We start from the raw sequence: 17,741 nt of genomic DNA, 5'->3' as shown, positions 1-17,741 counted from the left end.
CCAGCATACAGCATGTATAATACTTAGCTTACAATCTTTGGCAATGATTTTATATAAACACCATATAGTCCGTCAGGCCACATTCTTGAAATGTAAGGTTGATATTGCAAAACCCCCGAAAGAAAGCAAAGTGACACAACAGTGTTATTGTAGTACCTAAAAACAAAAAGATGTGTGATATTACCAATGTTATACCCATCTTTCTGTCTGATCTTATTCTATTTCCCATCAAATTGAGTCCTGGCATTTTTTCATGGTTTTGTACATTATGAGGCCAAAATAAGGAACTACACAATTGTTTACCTGGTGGTTAATGATACATGACACCAATAATAAAGCACTGTATGGGTAAATTCTCTGATACAAAAAATATGCCTGATGCATACGAACATCTAGATGAGACAACAAACATTCAAGATTTTTTTTGTTTAAATAAATTGATTTTTTTATTATAAATAACCTTTTTAATTATATACGATAAACTTTTATATATACCTATTACATAATTGCCATATTAAAAAGTTATTATTTTGCCATTTAATGTTCAAGCAGTAGGTTTTATACATTTGTTATCTACTATTAGGGAGAAGAAACTGCTCGTTGCTTCTGACGACTACGGACGCGACCTGACTGGCGTTCAGAACCTGCTGAAAAAGCACAAGCGGCTGGAGGCGGAGCTGGCTAGCCACGAGCCTGCCATCCAAGCCGTGCAGGAGGCCGGCGAGAAGCTGATGGACGTGTCCAACTTGGGCGTACCTGAGATCGAGCAGAGACTGAAAGCTTTGGCGTTGGCTTGGTCCGAGCTGCAAGCGCTCGCCGGGGAGCGCGGCGCCAAGTTGCAGCAGTCGCTTGCCTACCAACAGTTCTTGGCGAAGGTCGATGAGGAGGAAGCTTGGATAAGGTATTATTTACGGCGAACGCAGCTTAAATGTTTGTCAGGTTTCATCTATTATGCGGGATGAGATTAATAATAAAGTTATAAAAACGATTGGTGTAGATATAGCGAATTTTGAACTGATGACAACTTTTGCCTGATAACATATTTATAATATCCAGTTTATATTAAGAGCGCCCATGGTAAGCTATATATCGTTACTATGTAATTAATCGATTCAATAACCGTTTTCGCAATTTTAGTCAAATCTCAATATCCCTTAACCATTTGAAATATACATTTGACATTGTTTTGTAAAAATAGTGTTGCCTATTTTTATTTATGATATATTATTAAGAATAAAAATATCATATACAACACTAATGACTATTTCATTAAACATGCAGTAATCTTGTTTGTAATAAAAAATCATAAATTCTTATTTCTGGATATAATCATGAGAACAAAATAATTCTAGCGAGAAGCAACAGCTGGTGGTGGTGAGCGAATGCGGGGACAGCATGGCGGCGGTGCAGGGTCTACTGAAGAAGCACGAGGCATTGGAAGCCGAACTGGCGGCACGCGGCGAGCGAGTGAGGGAACTTACCGCCGACGGTGAACGCTTGCTGGCCGCTGGCAACCTGCACGCGGACGCGCTCTCCCACCGCCTGCACGCCCTTCAGGTAAACCTCTTCTCAGTCGCCTCAATGATAAGCTATCTTAAACTCATCGCTCTAGCTTAAGACCATAAATGACAACAACTAATCTAGATAAATTTGTACTATTGACTATTGCAACCGTTTTTTGAAAAGTTCTTCATGCTCTGTGTTACGTTATATGTGTAGGGTTTTGGCGGTGTATTGTTTCGGCTGCACTGCGACCTTGTGGTCACCATCCATCCACTTTTCTAATGATCTAAAATTTACAATAAAGTTTGTTAAAACTAGTTATTTTTTATATGTACAGGCAAAACTGGACAAGCTGAGTGCGCTCGCGGCGCGTCGCAAGGCTGCGCTGGTGGACAACTCAGCCTACCTGCAATTGCTGTGGAAGGCGGACGTCGTTGAATCTTGGATCGCGGACAAGGAGACACACGTGCGATCGGACGAGTTCGGCCGCGACCTCTCCACCGTCCAGACGCTCCTCACCAAGCAGGACACCTTTGATGCCGGTCAGTCTTCGTTATTTTACAAATCTATTGATAATTGTAATTTTTACATAAAGCCTGCTTAACACATTAACTAGCCTATATGCACTGTCTAAATTTAAATGACACAGGTGACGATTGACACTTTTTATTTGTGGGAGATAAGATATTTATATATTTTTTTTTGTGTTTGACAGGTCTCGCGGCATTCGAACATGAGGGAATTCAGAACATCACACAGCTAAAGGAACAGCTGGTGGCCGGAGGGCACGAACAGGCGGCTGCCATCAGCAAGCGACACGGCGACGTGCTCGCTCGCTGGCAACGCCTGCTAGCTGATTCCGCCGCGCGCAAGCAACGCCTGCTGCAGCTGCAAGACCAGTTCCGCCAGATCGAAGAGCTCTACCTGACTTTTGCCAAGAAGGTATATATTACTTTAAGATGAAGCGTCTTTTTCTCCTATAACTTTAATTATCTTCTTTGATGGTTAGCCATCCGAATGTCCCGTTATTGATAGTGTCCACCCGCTCAAATACTCTCATGGCTCTCATAACTGACAACTCTGGTTTACTAACCAAATCAATACAGATAAATCAATATTTATTTAATGTTCACATGAGTAACTGATATATGTATAACAAAAATTATAGCTCTTGTATTTTTAAACTTTTAGTAAATAATGATTTGTTTTATCGTCACCAGGCGTCGGCGTTCAACTCGTGGTTCGAGAACGCGGAGGAAGACCTCACGGACCCGGTGCGCTGCAACTCCATCGAAGAGATACGCGCGCTGCGCGACGCGCATGCTCAGTTCCAGGTTGGTATCATCTCCCATACAGAGAGTTTTTTTATTTTCGAATTAATAAATCATCATTATTATCATGACAGTCTACAGACGCCCACTTCAAATCATAGGCCTCCCCAAAAGATCGTCACGATGATCGGCCTTAAGCTGCCCGTATCATGCTACTTCTCATGACCTTGCTAATGTCATCGGTCTAACTAGCGCGTGGTTGCACAGACTTATTAAGACCAGAGGCCACTCGGGCAAATCATGAACTGATGGCGGGCAGGCCGCCATAAGGATAGATAATTAAAGACAATAAAGAATTGATAATAATTAGAATTAAATAGTTTTCGAATGTACGAGAGTATTATTTTTGCTGTCGGCGGGCCACCAGTATTCGACCGGCGGGCCGCGGTCTGTGCATCCATGACCTAGCGGAGGACTGCGCATGCCGCCTATTATATTAGTGCGCAGTAAATTATAGTGTATTCTATTTTACGTTTATGATATTAGTTCATAAGAAATATTTTTGAGATTGTCATTATTCCTATTATAGGCTTCGCTGTCATCGGCTCAAAGCGATTTCGCAGCTCTAGCGGCGCTGGATGAGCAAATCAAGTCGTTCAATGTTGGCGCCAACCCCTACACCTGGTTCACCATGGAGGCGCTCGAGGAGACCTGGCGTAATCTGCGCAAAATTATCGGTACGTTAGAACCTTAAAATTGCTAAAATTCAACATAATAGTAGAAATAGATGAAATGTAATTGAGCCACATACAACAAAAGGCATAAAAAATATTCAGTTCTAGTTAAACAAAAAAGTACTAGGAAGAGACAAAAATGCGAATAAAGCTAGAATAAATGATAAGTCTGCAAAAGTTTATCGCCGCACACTTAATCACCATTGGTTGTCAGTAGTAGTTAAATATTTCTGTTTATTTGATAAACAGCATTAAACTCATACAATGTTGCTTACGAACGCATTCTGTAATTTAGAACTGTACATATGTTAGTGTGTGGCAAATATAGCCTTCAAGTTTGCTGTGGGCTCTTCTCAGATCAAGCCGTCTTTGAAAACCTCATACGCATTAAATTAAAGGATATTTTTATAGGGGAGTTCATGGTGTAGCCATGTGCTCACTATAAATAAACCTCTGTGGATGATAATACGAAAAAAGGCTAAAAATAATCTGTTTTAGCTACTCATAGAGTACATATGTAACTTAATTTACGACGTGCCAAATCAAATGCCGAGTTCCATTAGAAATTGCGTAGTACTTGTGCATATTTTTTAAAATAGAGTTGAATGTGATCATATAATGATGGAAAACACCACCATCATATACATAAAGTGTGTGCCCACAAGTAATGTTTAACTTTGTTCTTATATTAGATAGAGACAATTTTAATAAAAACCCAAGTTTTTATAACATTAGGGTAATGTTATTGTTGCTTTTTTGTATGCAGCGGAAAGAGATGTGGAGCTAACGAAGGAGGCCCAGCGCCAAGAAGAGAACGACAAACTGCGCAAGGAGTTCGCGAAGCACGCCAACGCATTCCACCAGTGGCTCACCGAGACTCGGTGAGGCTTTGCTCTTGTCTTACAAGTTCATTATGTTTTCAATATACAAAAACTCTTCCTATTAGACACAATTACTCAGACAGTGGTTGTCATATTCAGTATTTTAATTGTGTTTTTTTTTTGGGATAATTGCCAATTGTGTAATGAATGTCGGCAAAGAATAAAAGCATAGAAACTTCGGTAGTTACACAATCAGTCAAGTATACCGTTAGCCACTTAACAATATTGAAAAGGAAGAAGCAATTTTAAAAAAAGAAACACTGTTTTAAATATATAATGGTGGATGCATTGAAGAGTAGTTTTGTGGCTTACAATGCTTGGAAAATAATTTGATACTAGATGTACCAATCTTTCCAGGCACATGCTATTAATATTTTAATTAAAATAAAGGTAATACTATTTACAATTTTTAGTTCATTATATATTACCATGATTATTCAGTTATAGAAGGTGAATTGTTAAAGATTATTTGAAGTAAAAAACAGCAAGCAATTTATTAAACATCCGTTCATTTAATTTCAGTTTTGTTTACGGACAAGGTCTGCATAAACTATTTTTAAGGACCTTTGGCTAGATAATTATATCTGCTTAGTTTGTAATATGTTAACAAGGTGTATTTCTCTTTCTTGACTTATGGCACTGGAACATGGTCTCTTACTCTGATCTCGAGATTTCTTTCAAAGATAGAGTCAGGATTGAGGAGATGAAAGAAAGTAACTGACATGCAAAGCTAATCAAAAAGTTGAAGTGGCAGCAAGTAGGCCATATAGGGCACAGAACGGACAATAGATGACCTTAAAAATCTGTTCTATTGAAAATGTCTGGTGTAGATCTATGTTCAGCAATGGACGCCATATGGATGAAATGATGATGGTGTACATCAACATAATTACACGAAATTGATATTTCATGTTATAAAAAGATATATGACATCCATCAGCATGCAATGGGCCCTCATAGTGAACTATTATTATTTATATTTCATTATAAAAGTTTACTCATGTCCTAATGTTAAAAGCCAAATAAACTTCAGTTATAATAAGAACAGCAGGGTTGTATGTCAGAAAGATTCTGTTACAAATCAGACAATTCAATGTTACAATTGGTGTACAGGTACCGGCTGCTAGGCTGGGATGGGTAAAGTACCATACAATGCGTGTATTAAACGATGTCAATTTCGCTTCACCGACATGACAGAAAAGTGTCTCAATAGTAACTTAAAATTCTTATTCTACAAGCTATAATTCAACTCATCAGCTAGAATTAGAACCAGAAATTATGTATAATTATGCCAACTATTATGTATTAATAACGAGTTAAGGAAGTGTTTACACTGGTGAAATGGCAACATATATTTATGGTTTGCAAGGTGTGGAGCTTCCTTTTTTCTTCTAATGTTGATTGTTTTCATTATCCATGAGTAGATGTGTGTTTGGAATATTTTAGATTTAATCTATTATTAAAACATTATATAAAGCATATAGAATCTAAAATCTAATTAATAAATAACATTAGTGAAAAAAGAAACAGTTTTTTGTATTTTTTTTAAATCATTAAAAAATTACAAAAAATTGTTTTAAATGAAAATAAAAAACAGAATCTGACAGAGAATTAATGACAATAATATTTCTTCTTTCTTTTGTGTAGCATCTTATCTTTGAATCAGATATAAACTAAAAATACTTGTCTATGGACACTTTTCTGTCAAGTCTATTTATTTGTGAGCACCTCGTCTGTTTTCGATGTTTCCTTGCTTCATATAAAAGACTGTGAACAAGGTCCAATGTTCCAATACAATATGTACATATTTAACTCGTTTAACTATAGATGTGCGTTTTTGGTGTAAAATATTAAGTTAAAATCTACTAATTATCTGTAAACATTATGAGAATATTTCTAATTATGTAATACATTTATTTAAAACCCTTAACAAATGTAGATATAAGTTCTTTTGTAACATACATTTCGTTTCCTGAATTTTATTAACAAATCATTCATTCAATGTTAAAGTTATTGTGTTTTGTCCTATTTTGTGTAAAAAAAACATTCATGCCGTTTATATTTTATATTAGATATTGCTTGCTCATATAAAATAGTAAGATATTTTGAAGACATGAACAGATGAGCAGATTTAGCTTAGTGATTGTGGAGCTGTGACTTATTTGTTGGTCGTAAGTTACCGGATTGTTCACCATCAGGTTTACATGTGTGAATTATATCACACTGTCTCTGGTCACAATGAAGAACGATCCATATATGTGACGTCAAAGAATTTCTACTGCATTTGCCTGATAGATTATACAGCTATCTCATCAGGAGTAACTGAACCTATTTTATCAATACTCTGTTACTTTAATTATCTGTCATTAGAATTTAAAATAAAACGTTTTGTTAATAAGATATCACACATATCTTTATCTGGTACAAATTTTACTTGTTTCCTTAAATCAATTATTGCTAATTCATATCACGGAGGGTATATGAAGAAATTGACTCATTTACATGATTAATTGAGTAGTTTTCCGAAATGGTAGTGATGTTAGCCAGACAACAGACCAAGTGTAAGTTCGGTCTTTTCAGTTGCCTTGGAGTCTAAATACTAAACAGGTGTAGGTGGGCAGTGACAGTCTAGTCAATCTATGGAGCGTCTGTCTCAAGCCGTTAAAATAGTAGCCACGAGCTTTGCTATCTAAAAATAGGTCTTTGTCTAGACACCCTCTGGGCACTATCATCTCGAAACCATAGAATCTGCAAATGTCACTAGGATAGCAGTGTATATCCGGTCAAAAAAATATGAGCTTCATTGTCTTTTTGTAAAAATTTAATAGTGCTGGAAATATTGATTTAACGTTGATGCGACCTGAGCCTGGTGCAGTCACTAATCTGCTATTTGTTTTGCAGCACATCCATGATGGAAGGTACGGGCTCGCTGGAGCAGCAGCTGGCGACGTTGCGGCAACGCGCCGGCGAGGTGCGTGCACGCCGCGCCGATCTGCGACGCCTAGAAGAGCTTGGTACGTACCCAAAATATCACATCATACTGTGGTCTTAGCCAGTTCAAACTATTCTGTACACCATATATTGTTACTTCTTGGAAGTCTAAAGATGTAGTTTTAAAATATATTATACTCAACTTTTTAATTGAAGCCCATATAAATTGTATTTAGTAATGACCATTTAGAAAGATTATTTAAAAGCTTATAAACCCGAGCCTGTTCAGTGACAATGTATTCTCTTATTGTTTACTTCTACATTTAGTTATCTTCTTCATGTGTGATTAGGTATGTATATATAAGGTATGTGTAATTTAAATTTGTACTTGACGCAAATTTTCACAATTTATGTGTTGATTAGGAGAAAATGATAAACGGCATTAAGACAACTAAATTCATGGAATAGAGTACATATATTAAATTAATAAACCCAGTATAACAGATAAAAAAATAGAAAAATAAAATAAGAGAGGTTGTATATGTGGTTTTGCTATCAGTATTTAAAATCTTTAATTGTAATGGTTACATTGAATAAGTTATATTTTTATATACATATGGTATATTTAACAATGTATAAAGTATGTAATTAATTTTTCGAACTTAAAGGGGTTCACATATTCAGCTGATGATATATCTGTTTCATAAACTATAACAGAATATAGGCATGAAATAACATTTTTAAAAAATAAATGTAATGAATCCATTACAGGCGCAGCACTGGAGGAGCATTTGATCCTGGACAACCGGTACACAGAGCACAGCACGGTTGGGCTTGCCCAGCAGTGGGATCAGCTCGACCAGCTTTCCATGCGTATGCAGCACAATCTTGAGCAGCAGATACAAGCCAGGAACCACTCTGGTAAGATTGTTGTTAGTTCTGCAACGTCTGGTATTGTAACGTCATCTACTATGTCCATAGAGACATTTGTTGACAATCAATTAATATATTCATATTTTCATCCAATCCTATTCAGACGCCCATGTCCAATAGTAGACTGACTGAATCTGACCAAGTTAATGATAATGAAAACCAGACAATACTATTCTTCACATCATAACACAAACCTTAGCCAAATGAATAGCCTCTTAGTGCCTAACAGTATATCTTTGACAACTTTAATATTGAGAAATTGTTGGCTTTATCTGATCCACTATTGTTATTGGATGTGGACATATATAATAAAGTTCCATAAGATATCTCAATTCTTCTTTTTCTTAGTTTAAATATAAAATTAATAGTATGTTATTAATTAAATCTTATTATAGTGTTCAAGAGTTTTTTTGGTAATTGTAATGTGTGGAACTTGACTTGTTGACCTTTTTACATGACTGACATTATAACATAAACCACAACCATTGCTAAAATTAATTTAAAAGAGCAACTGTTCAGTTTCTAGGCTGCTCTTTACAACCGAACAGTGTTCCGAGACAGTGGTAACTTTGTATTTTTTAAAATGAAATATAATTTTTATTTTGTTTCCTAACAGGCGTAAGTGAAGACGCGCTAAAGGAGTTCTCCATGATGTTCAAGCACTTCGACAAGGACCGCTCTGGACGGCTCAACCATCACGAATTCAAGTCATGCCTGCGCGCGCTCGGCTATGACCTGCCCATGGTGGAGGAAGGGCAGCCTGATCCAGAGTTTGAGGCCATTCTCAGTAAGATACACTTTTATTAATGATATATTTGGTGTTGTTTATTTAGTTTTGATGAGGCCAGTTAGTATTTAAAAAAAAAAAACTTTCAAAGAAAATATTTTTTTATTATAAATTCTTATGTATATTGACAGATTACAAAAAACTTAGATTCCAACTTGTCATAGTATTACAATTATATATAAATAAAATTGCGCAGACGTGGTGGACCCGAACCGCGACGGGCAGGTATCGCTGCAGGAGTACATGGCGTTCATGATCAGCAAGGAGACTGAGAACGTGCACTCGTCCGAGGAGATCGAGAACGCCTTCCGCGCCATCACCGCGCATCAGGATCGCGCCTACGTCACCAAGGATGAGCTCTATGCGGTCAGTGCAGAAAAAATGTACCTTTTAATTTATTGTCCATCACAGTAACAGCCTCAGCCTAAGCGACCTAAGAATGTGCCCCAATCCGGGAAAATCAAGGATTAGTTCAAGTATAACTGCTTTAACTCTATAAAGCTGTAAATGTCAACAAAAAGCATTGTCAGTAACAGAAAAAAATATGGTTGTGGCTGTTAAGTGTAACAAATTATTAGTGACATGTATATTTTAAATCCATCATTGTTTCTGGCTTCCACTGCAAGGGATAGGCGTCCCACAAAGATTGTCACGACGACCGGTCTTGCGCTGCTCGTATGCAGCAACTTCCAGTGACTTTGATATACCATCAGTCCAATAGGAGGCCTACCCATTGTTTTAGAAACATGCTCTGATTGATGTTTAAGTTGGGATACACTTAATACATGAACTGGAAATCATTAGTAACGTACATTAGACCAGCATCAAGAGAGCTACGTGCTAAGTGTGAACTACAACTAATAGGGAATAACTTCAAGTTGTCTGTTCAGTAATAAGTATTATAGTTTATAAACTTATATGTGTGCAAGAACTTGCAAGTGTTGAGGTTATGTTAATAAATATAAATCGCTTGTGTAAGCTCTTTGGGCATATGACCGCTGTGTACATTAGTGACATTAAATATTGCCCTTAGTGTGGATCAAAAATAAATGATGTCACTAAAACAGTAGATGTTATCAGCTTTAATAAAACTGCCTGTACTCATACGTCGTTCCTTTCCAGAACCTCACCAAGGAGATGGCGGATTATTGCGTGGCGCGCATGAAGCCCTACGTGGAGCCGAAGACCGAGCGACCCATTCCCAACGCGCTCGACTACATCGACTTCACGCGCACACTGTTCCAGAACTAAGCCCGCCCCCCGCCTAGCACTTCTCACATTATATTATTAAATTAAGCTCACACAGACACCGCTTTTTCTTTCGAACCTCGCCCGATGTTCGCTTTTGCATTTATTTATTAATGAAACTCCGCCTTAGTGACGCTAGGATTGAGACACGTCCGACGCTTTCGATCTGAACGCGAGCCGTTCATGGCGAAACGAAGCTGCCTCGATTTCAGTCGGCTGTGCGGGTTTGGATTCCTTTCCTCTGAAATCAGCAGAGGGATAAGAAGCTCCCCCGCTGCTGTGCCTGCTACGCCGAGCTTTGTCCTCTGTACGTCAGCTTTTCTATTTCTCAGTACTCCTGATAGTATTGCGTTCAGCTAGCTAGGAGAAGTATTTGTAATTTAAGACAATTTATAGCATTCTTAAAACATTGTCATTTATTTACCTTAATATTTATTTTTTGTATTTAAATTTGAAACTAATAAACATTTATTTGAACTTCGAATTTTGTTTCAATACAATCTGTACAAATTCAATGCAATGTCTATTGAGATATATGAGAGATACTTTTCAATAAAACTAAAATACGTAACGGTAATGGAATTCAATAAAAGAAACGAGCATGAAAAGAATAAATACATCTTTGTTATATTCACAAAAGATTTCCTATACTATTTTTTACACCAGTTTATTCAGTTCATTTAATTTAATTATATACAATATTTACAAAATTTTATATGCAGTCGGAATATTCTACTTGCTATCAAACATTCATGAAAATTCTGTCGCGTGGCAATAATGCACAGGTAACATACGTTCCGTCACATTGAATAAAACTCATAGCAGTTAAAGCAAGAAAATAAAAACAAACTTAAATAAAACAATACTATATGTCATTGGGGTTGATATAAGTAAATATGTACAAGAATTTTGCACTTTTACCTTATTCAAGATTGTATTTTGATAACATATTAACCTTATAATTTACTGGGTGATTGTTTATGTTAAAACTATAAATTGTTTTTTTTTGTAGGCATTCTGCAAACTAAGTACTGTCAAAAGTTACCGGCTTGTCACATTCCAATAGAAAAAATAAATTAATGTAACATATTTTAGTGTTGATTTCATACAAGGTTAATGGATACAGGTATAAAAACTTTTAAGGGGTGAATATATATAGCTCGACACTTGACAATATTTCATTTCCAATTTAATAGGAAATTACTAACTAAGATGATCAGTTAATCTAAACCAAATTCCAGATATCCGAACTTAACAAGTAATGGCTCTACTTGTGCTTTTAATATAAATCACTGATTCTATTTTTGGCATGGGACACTAAAAAATGTGTAATCCGGGTAAACATGCAACAAACACATTTCTGATCACCTCAATGTTAATGCACCTAAATAAAACCCCGCTTCTCCAAGAGATCTACAGCAATATATCTAAGTTGCTGGATTTCCTGACGCGGCTTAGCTATTTTGCATCTTTTACAAACTACACTCAAAATACATTTTGACGCGAGTTGTGTTGTTGCTCATTTTACAAGCACGATAGAGGAAGTCACCAAGTGATGCACTCCTACGAGGGTCTAGTCCAAGCGGGTCTGTGCGCAGGTCTAAATCTGAGCGCGTTGTAGCTGCTGTAGTTCTTCGTCCGTGACATGTGGGCGCAGCTTATGTAGCAAGCTGGGTGAAAGTGGACGGCGCGTGCCCGCCAGGTGTTGCACGCCCAGCAATTCCCGCACGGACGCCCGAGCGCGCGCGTTGTACTGCAAGCACCATTGCAGAGAACTGATCAGCGTCGCAGGCACGTCTGCATAAACATACAGGATAAATGTATAAATAAATATCGTATTAGATCAATTTTTATTAATCATCATCATATCAGCCGATAGACGCCTAATGCAAGGCACAGGCCTCCCAGGCAAAGATCGCTACGTGGGTCTTGCGACTTCCCACGACCTTGACTTTGTCGTCGATCCACACAGTGTGAACACACTGAAGAAAATATTTTCCTAATTTTCTTCCCAACTTAAGCCTCACACTGATATAACAACTGTAGCCTCGCCTTTTCTAAAAAATATCTAATAGATTCAAGCGTTACCTCGCGGAAGTTCGTCCTAACTAAGAAAAGAACTAATACATATAGCGGAAGTAGCTTTATATTAGTCCTTTTCTTAGTTTTATAGAAAAATTAGGAGACATTTACCACCTGGTTTTACAGTGTCTACTCACTCCTCCTTGCCGCACTCATTCAATAACATGATTACCATCATCGAAATCAATAGCTACTCACGGTCAGCCGGCGGGTAATCGATGCGGTGATTGGGGTCGAGGATGGCAGCCAGCTTGGCCAGGTTGGGGACGTGGCTGAAAGGCGTGCGTCCATACACCATGCTGTACAGGATACATCCCAGCGACCACACGTCAGACCGGTACGAGATCTGCCCGAGAATAAATGTTAATAGACAAACAAGTTTCTATAAGTTTACATTATTAAAAAATATTTTTAAATTTTGACATTTTGGCAACATTAATAATTTATTCAAGATAATAAATTTTTATTCAACATTGGCAAAGATCATTGTGAGAGGCATATGTCTTGCTTGATATTATGATTCTTTACAGCATTTCATTATATCCTCTGTTCCCTGTATCTCACTTACTATACTGGTAGTCACAATGACTTCAACTAATCCTTGTCTATATCCGGCCGTCGCCAGTGTCTCATGCGTCAGCGTCATTTGTGTTAATGAGATATAATATCTCTCTGACAAGATGATGAACTATTAAAGTTTTTGTTGGATTTCATTGATAATACTATTTTACATAGACAAATGAAGTTTGCGTATTGGCATTTACAAATCCACTGAGGCCGGATTAAGGAGGATAAAATTACGGAATTAAAATTCGTTAAATACTGAAGTAAGCAGACCACAAAGCGCGCAGTACAGATGACCGCCTGACCTTTAGGTTCTGGAGTAAAGACCTCAGACGGGCAAGCTCAGTGTATGACGCCCACTCATTAATAAAGTGAAAATTGACCTTTTTAAGGTCATTGAAAAACACTACATGCCACTGACACTTCCAACCGGTCCTAATTTGTGGAGCAGGCCTATGTCCAGTAGTGGAAGACTTGTGGGCTTCGATTCACAATACTGGTGTTGTACATTACATTAATTAGTTCACGGACATGTTAAATACTTGTTTTCACAATTATTATACAGTGTGATATCATTTATTTTTTACATGATAATATCATCTGTATAAACCAAATTTAATCCTAAATTCTCTAGTGTAAAAAGCTTTGAACATGAGTACCTTGATGGGAGCAGTGGAGCCAGCCGAGGCGTCGTTGTCACGAGCGCTGCCACCGGCGCCACCCATTAGCGCCTCCGGGCTGATGTAGGAATAGGTGCCGGCCGCCTGCGACCGCACCACGCTGGTCGCGTCTCCACTCACCGCAGACGCGATACCGAAATCAATCAGTTTCAGCCGCCCCGACACCAGCACGAAGTTTGCAGGCTTTAAGTCTGCGTGGATTACCCCTGGAACATTTACAAAATTAAATTAACATATAGTTATGCTGAATTTAATAGTAACTTATAACGTTTCACAACTGTTCTCAATATTCATTATGATGCAAAACAACTTATAACTTCCAACTATCAAAATATATTGCTACATACAGTTTGTTATAGTGCATATTTCTTAAAGGTGGTTTAATAGTCTTAAAAATTGTTAGGCACAAAAGTCTCATTAATAAACATTTTTTGACTTTATATCGAAAAAATTTTTTTAATGGAATCAGGCATTACCTTGCGGAAGTCAAACAATGCGAATTACAAAACTGCCACCGTTTAATCACTCGACACATGTTTCACCCCTCTACAGGGCATCTTCAGGAGTTATGTTACACCAATTAGTGCCAAACACAGAGTCTCTGTGTTCGCATTATTTGCCGCAAACGCATTTAATACGCGGGCTGGCGGGCGGTGCACTTTGTTGCACGACTACCACTGCATGTGCGGAAGTCGCTAAATATTGGTCCTTTTTTTACAAAAGAATAATATTTTGCTTTATGTCCAAAAATGTTTTTTTACCTAGTCATCAATTTGTACTCACCATGCTCGTGTATGTAAAGTACAGCAAGGAGCATCTCCTCCCAGTAGTGCAACACCAGCGCCGGAGGCAGCCCAGAGCCACGCGCTCGGAGCAAAGAAGCCAAGTCTGTCTCGCCCACCTCAAGAACCATACGCAACAACTGGTTTGTGCGATCATATTCACTGGAATTATACAAAATCAATGTTTGAAACTAAAATATAAAGGTCAACATGACTCAAAATATGCAAACTTAGTAAACAAAATAAAAAAGTGACAGTGGGCCAACCATATTGGTACATTAACAGCAGATGAGTCAAAGAGTCATAGAGTAGAAGCTGGGATGAAGATGGAGTGATAATACATATGATGGCAAACACTTAATTTATAGTAACAACATGCAAGTTTTGTGACATTTGTAGATGAATATTCTCTTTAATTTACCTACATTTATGTTTTTTTTTACTTTATGCATTATCCCTGAATTTTAACCATTATTAAAATAAGACACATCTGAAAGGTATTAAAAATGAAAAGTTTATATTATTGTTATTTATGAATACTTACTAATCATACAACTGTATGACTCTGTCCGAATTCTGCAGTTTACGCAGCAATCGGACTTCATTGATGTAGCCTTGAGCCAGATCTCGATCGGAGCCCAGGTAGACACACTTCACTGCGTATTCACTCGATGTACCAACCTCCAACACCTGTGACACAATAACAGTGCACCTTCTATTAATTAAGAGCTATGAATTTTTATTAAAATCAAACCAACATCTATAAACACTTGAAAAATTTCTGATAAAAATTGTATATTTTTTTATAATCACAATTTATTTTTTTGTTACATAGCAGGTGAAATTAAAATTTAGTTAGAATAATATTCTTAACTAGGTGCACAAAAAACAGTTCAGGTCGCAGTAAGTTGCTGGATATGGGCAGTGCAAGACCTATCTTGCAGTAGGCATCTGCTCAAAATAGATACAATTTATATACCTAAATAGAACACTTGGTGGTTACTGGTTTGATATGATGATAATCAAGCAGAACCCATAATTAATAGATACAGATATCCCAGTAAATTTATTGGATATCACATGTGATATCGGTGCAACAGGTAAAATTTTGTGGTTGCTCAAATCCCGTAGGAGCCAATGTGGCCCTGATTATTTGTATTGCTTACTTACTAATAACCACATATATGTATGATTTATTGATTAAAAATAAAAATTTATAATATTAAAAAAAATAGATGTAACTAACATTTGATGATGCCTTTCAAACTATAGTTGCATGATTTGCTTTACATAAGACATTTCAGGTGCAAATTTGTGGTATAACTGTAATATGTAGACATTGAAGAAAAAATATAAATAAAAGTGACTTTTATGTAATATAACTAAGAAAAAACTTATTAATTTTGGCTGATTCATTAAATAAAATGTTATTACTTATAAATCAGAAATATTTTTAAACAGAGATACAATAGGAGAATTTACATTAAAGCCTTCAAGTTTTTCCTTCCAGTCAATCGATAAGATGCTGACAGTACCTGAAAATATTTGAGAAAGTCTAATATATCATTACGACCTACACTCATACTCCTAGTGCCCGCCAAATGAAAGCTATTTCCTTTACTCATTCCCATAGTTTTCATTTCATTTTGATTATTTCATGTTTTTATTGCAGTCAATACAAGGCAATAACCAACCTAAGTAATTATTTGTGCTATCTTCTGTCAAATATTGTTCCTTATTTACTCATATCAATAACTAAAAAAGAAATATAAAGCAAGTTCATATACAGTCATTTATGATTGCATTACCTTAAAAACTTCACTGGAACCACCTGCTCCCAGCTTTTTTAAGAACATATACTTCTTATCTTTTATGTTTGTGCTTTTAAAAAGAATCTTTGGGCCTTGGCCTGCTATTCCCTGGGGGTAGGACGGTGTTGCGCAAGGTATAAGTATTTGTTTTCTATTTAATGGTGTCTCGGGAACTGGGACCTGTGCAGCAACAGGGTTTGGACGTGGGGTAGTGACTGGAACAGGTGCTAGTGGTTGTGGTGCACACACCGGAGCCGGAGCTGGCATTTGTACTGGCTGCTTCGGTGAGATTTCCTGGCTCTGATTATGAGCAAAGAGCTCACATCTCACTTTATCCCTAGTTTGCGCAATTTTCTGCGGCTGCGTTTGTTTCTGATTCTGAATCTTTCGCGAGGAGCCAGGTGTGAATTTGCGAATGCCGGATTTTATAGTAGGTGTCGTAACTTTGTTTCTCACTGATTTTAATAACTCTGGTGTTTTTTTAAATGCCGAACCTGCATTCTCTTGTGACTGTATATTGCTGTCTAGTTGCATAAGAACCGGTCGTTTTTTTACTTCAGGCGAATAAAATTGGTTAAGATGTGCATTTTTATTGACACTTAGTTGTTTCTTTGCATACGTGTCCAGGGATTTAAACATCGGTGTCGAAAGTTCATGACTCTTCGTCTGAACAGGTGTTTTCTTAACAACAGCGTTGTTTTCGCATGTCGAATCATCGCTGTCGCCGGAAACAGAATTGGAATCAGATGACTCGTCCTGTGAGTGCAAAGGCATTAACTTCGCAAGCAACGCAGCCATGGGCATCGGTGTAAACTTGATGCTGTTGGAAGTTGATTCTTTGTTTTCACTCATGTTTTGTATGTTGTCAAATATTATAGAAGTCCAATAACTGACAATATCTTCTATACTTGTTGGAATTATGTAGAGAATTTGAATTACTCAAAACCGTTAAAATCATTTCAATTTAAAAATTGACGTACGTCAATCTGTCACTGTATCTGCCCTACTTTTGTTGTGTTTATGTGCGATAACAGATAATGAATGATACATGGATACCATAAATTAAAATTAAAACTTGAACTTAATTTTAATAATTTAATTTGTAAAACTTACAACAATAATGTAGATATTTCGCACAATGATGCATTAATATATTTATGAGTATTTATGTGAAATTTCGTAATTTAGATTATCAGAAATATTCATTTATTCATATTATTATCCGTGTAAAAAATATACAATGAACAATCTTACTAGAATTAAGAGTTTATATTAATAGTGTTGCCATATTTTCTTGAAAAAATTACATATAATTTCCAATTTACGAATGTCAATAATTTTTTTATCATTTTTAATATTATAGGTATAATTAGGAAACGCTTGATCAAGGCGATCAGTTTCATCTCAAAGATTCTACCATTAGTTATTTTTATTAATAAATGGCATGTCTTAATATAAAGGGAAATGAAGTTGAAATCGTTAATTAAAAAGGATTTTTGGCACATAATATTAAGCGGTGGTTAAGGGAGTTAAA

The 17,741-nt window shown here is 36.7% G+C and overlaps 2 protein-coding genes across 7 annotated transcripts in view; one reads left to right on the top strand and one right to left on the bottom strand.

Moving 5' to 3' along the window:
• The window catches only part of alpha-Spec (alpha spectrin), a 41,578-nt gene extending 31,233 nt beyond the window's left edge, over positions 1-10,345 (top strand). For 3 of the 5 annotated variants that reach the window (XM_068772502.1, XM_068772499.1, XM_068772500.1), the window contains 13 exons: positions 584-901; positions 1,353-1,557; positions 1,841-2,045; positions 2,219-2,445; positions 2,724-2,837; positions 3,364-3,511; positions 4,275-4,389; positions 5,503-5,526; positions 7,291-7,403; positions 8,092-8,241; positions 8,870-9,040; positions 9,237-9,406; positions 10,163-10,345. In XM_068772502.1, the coding sequence (XP_068628603.1) occupies positions 584-901; positions 1,353-1,557; positions 1,841-2,045; positions 2,219-2,445; positions 2,724-2,837; positions 3,364-3,511; positions 4,275-4,389; positions 5,503-5,526; positions 7,291-7,403; positions 8,092-8,241; positions 8,870-9,040; positions 9,237-9,406; positions 10,163-10,291 (2,089 nt within the window). In that variant the 3' untranslated portion in view covers positions 10,292-10,345. The remainder of the gene's footprint in view (positions 1-583; positions 902-1,352; positions 1,558-1,840; positions 2,046-2,218; positions 2,446-2,723; positions 2,838-3,363; positions 3,512-4,274; positions 4,390-5,502; positions 5,527-7,290; positions 7,404-8,091; positions 8,242-8,869; positions 9,041-9,236; positions 9,407-10,162) is intronic. The other 2 variants (XM_068772503.1, XM_068772501.1) reach the window with 1 other exon arrangement.
• Positions 10,346-10,928: 583 nt separating this feature from the next.
• On the bottom strand, positions 10,929-17,202 carry Mps1 (Monopolar spindle 1). Of its 2 annotated transcripts, none has more exons than XM_068772561.1 (6): positions 16,205-17,202; positions 14,941-15,086; positions 14,398-14,558; positions 13,594-13,820; positions 12,569-12,716; positions 10,929-12,085 (listed from the first exon to the last, which is right to left on the bottom strand). In XM_068772561.1, exons 1-6 carry the CDS (start codon positions 17,057-17,059, stop codon positions 11,889-11,891), a joined length of 1,734 nt encoding a protein of 577 aa, XP_068628662.1. In that variant the 5' UTR covers positions 17,060-17,202; the 3' UTR covers positions 10,929-11,888. The 2 variants fall into 2 exon arrangements, with proteins under 2 accessions (XP_068628662.1, XP_068628663.1); XM_068772562.1 differs by having other exon boundaries at positions 10,929-12,041.
• Positions 17,203-17,741: the final 539 nt, after the last annotated feature.

Source organism: Battus philenor, unplaced genomic scaffold, assembly GCF_028537555.1.
Source record: "Battus philenor isolate CCGP_79_NKW_IND1 unplaced genomic scaffold, ilBatPhil1.0.hap1 SCAF_5, whole genome shotgun sequence".
Taxonomy (NCBI): Eukaryota; Metazoa; Arthropoda; class Insecta; order Lepidoptera; family Papilionidae; genus Battus; species Battus philenor.
The sequence above is the reverse complement of the archived record's forward strand: the minus strand, read 5'-3'. Positions and strand labels throughout refer to the sequence as shown.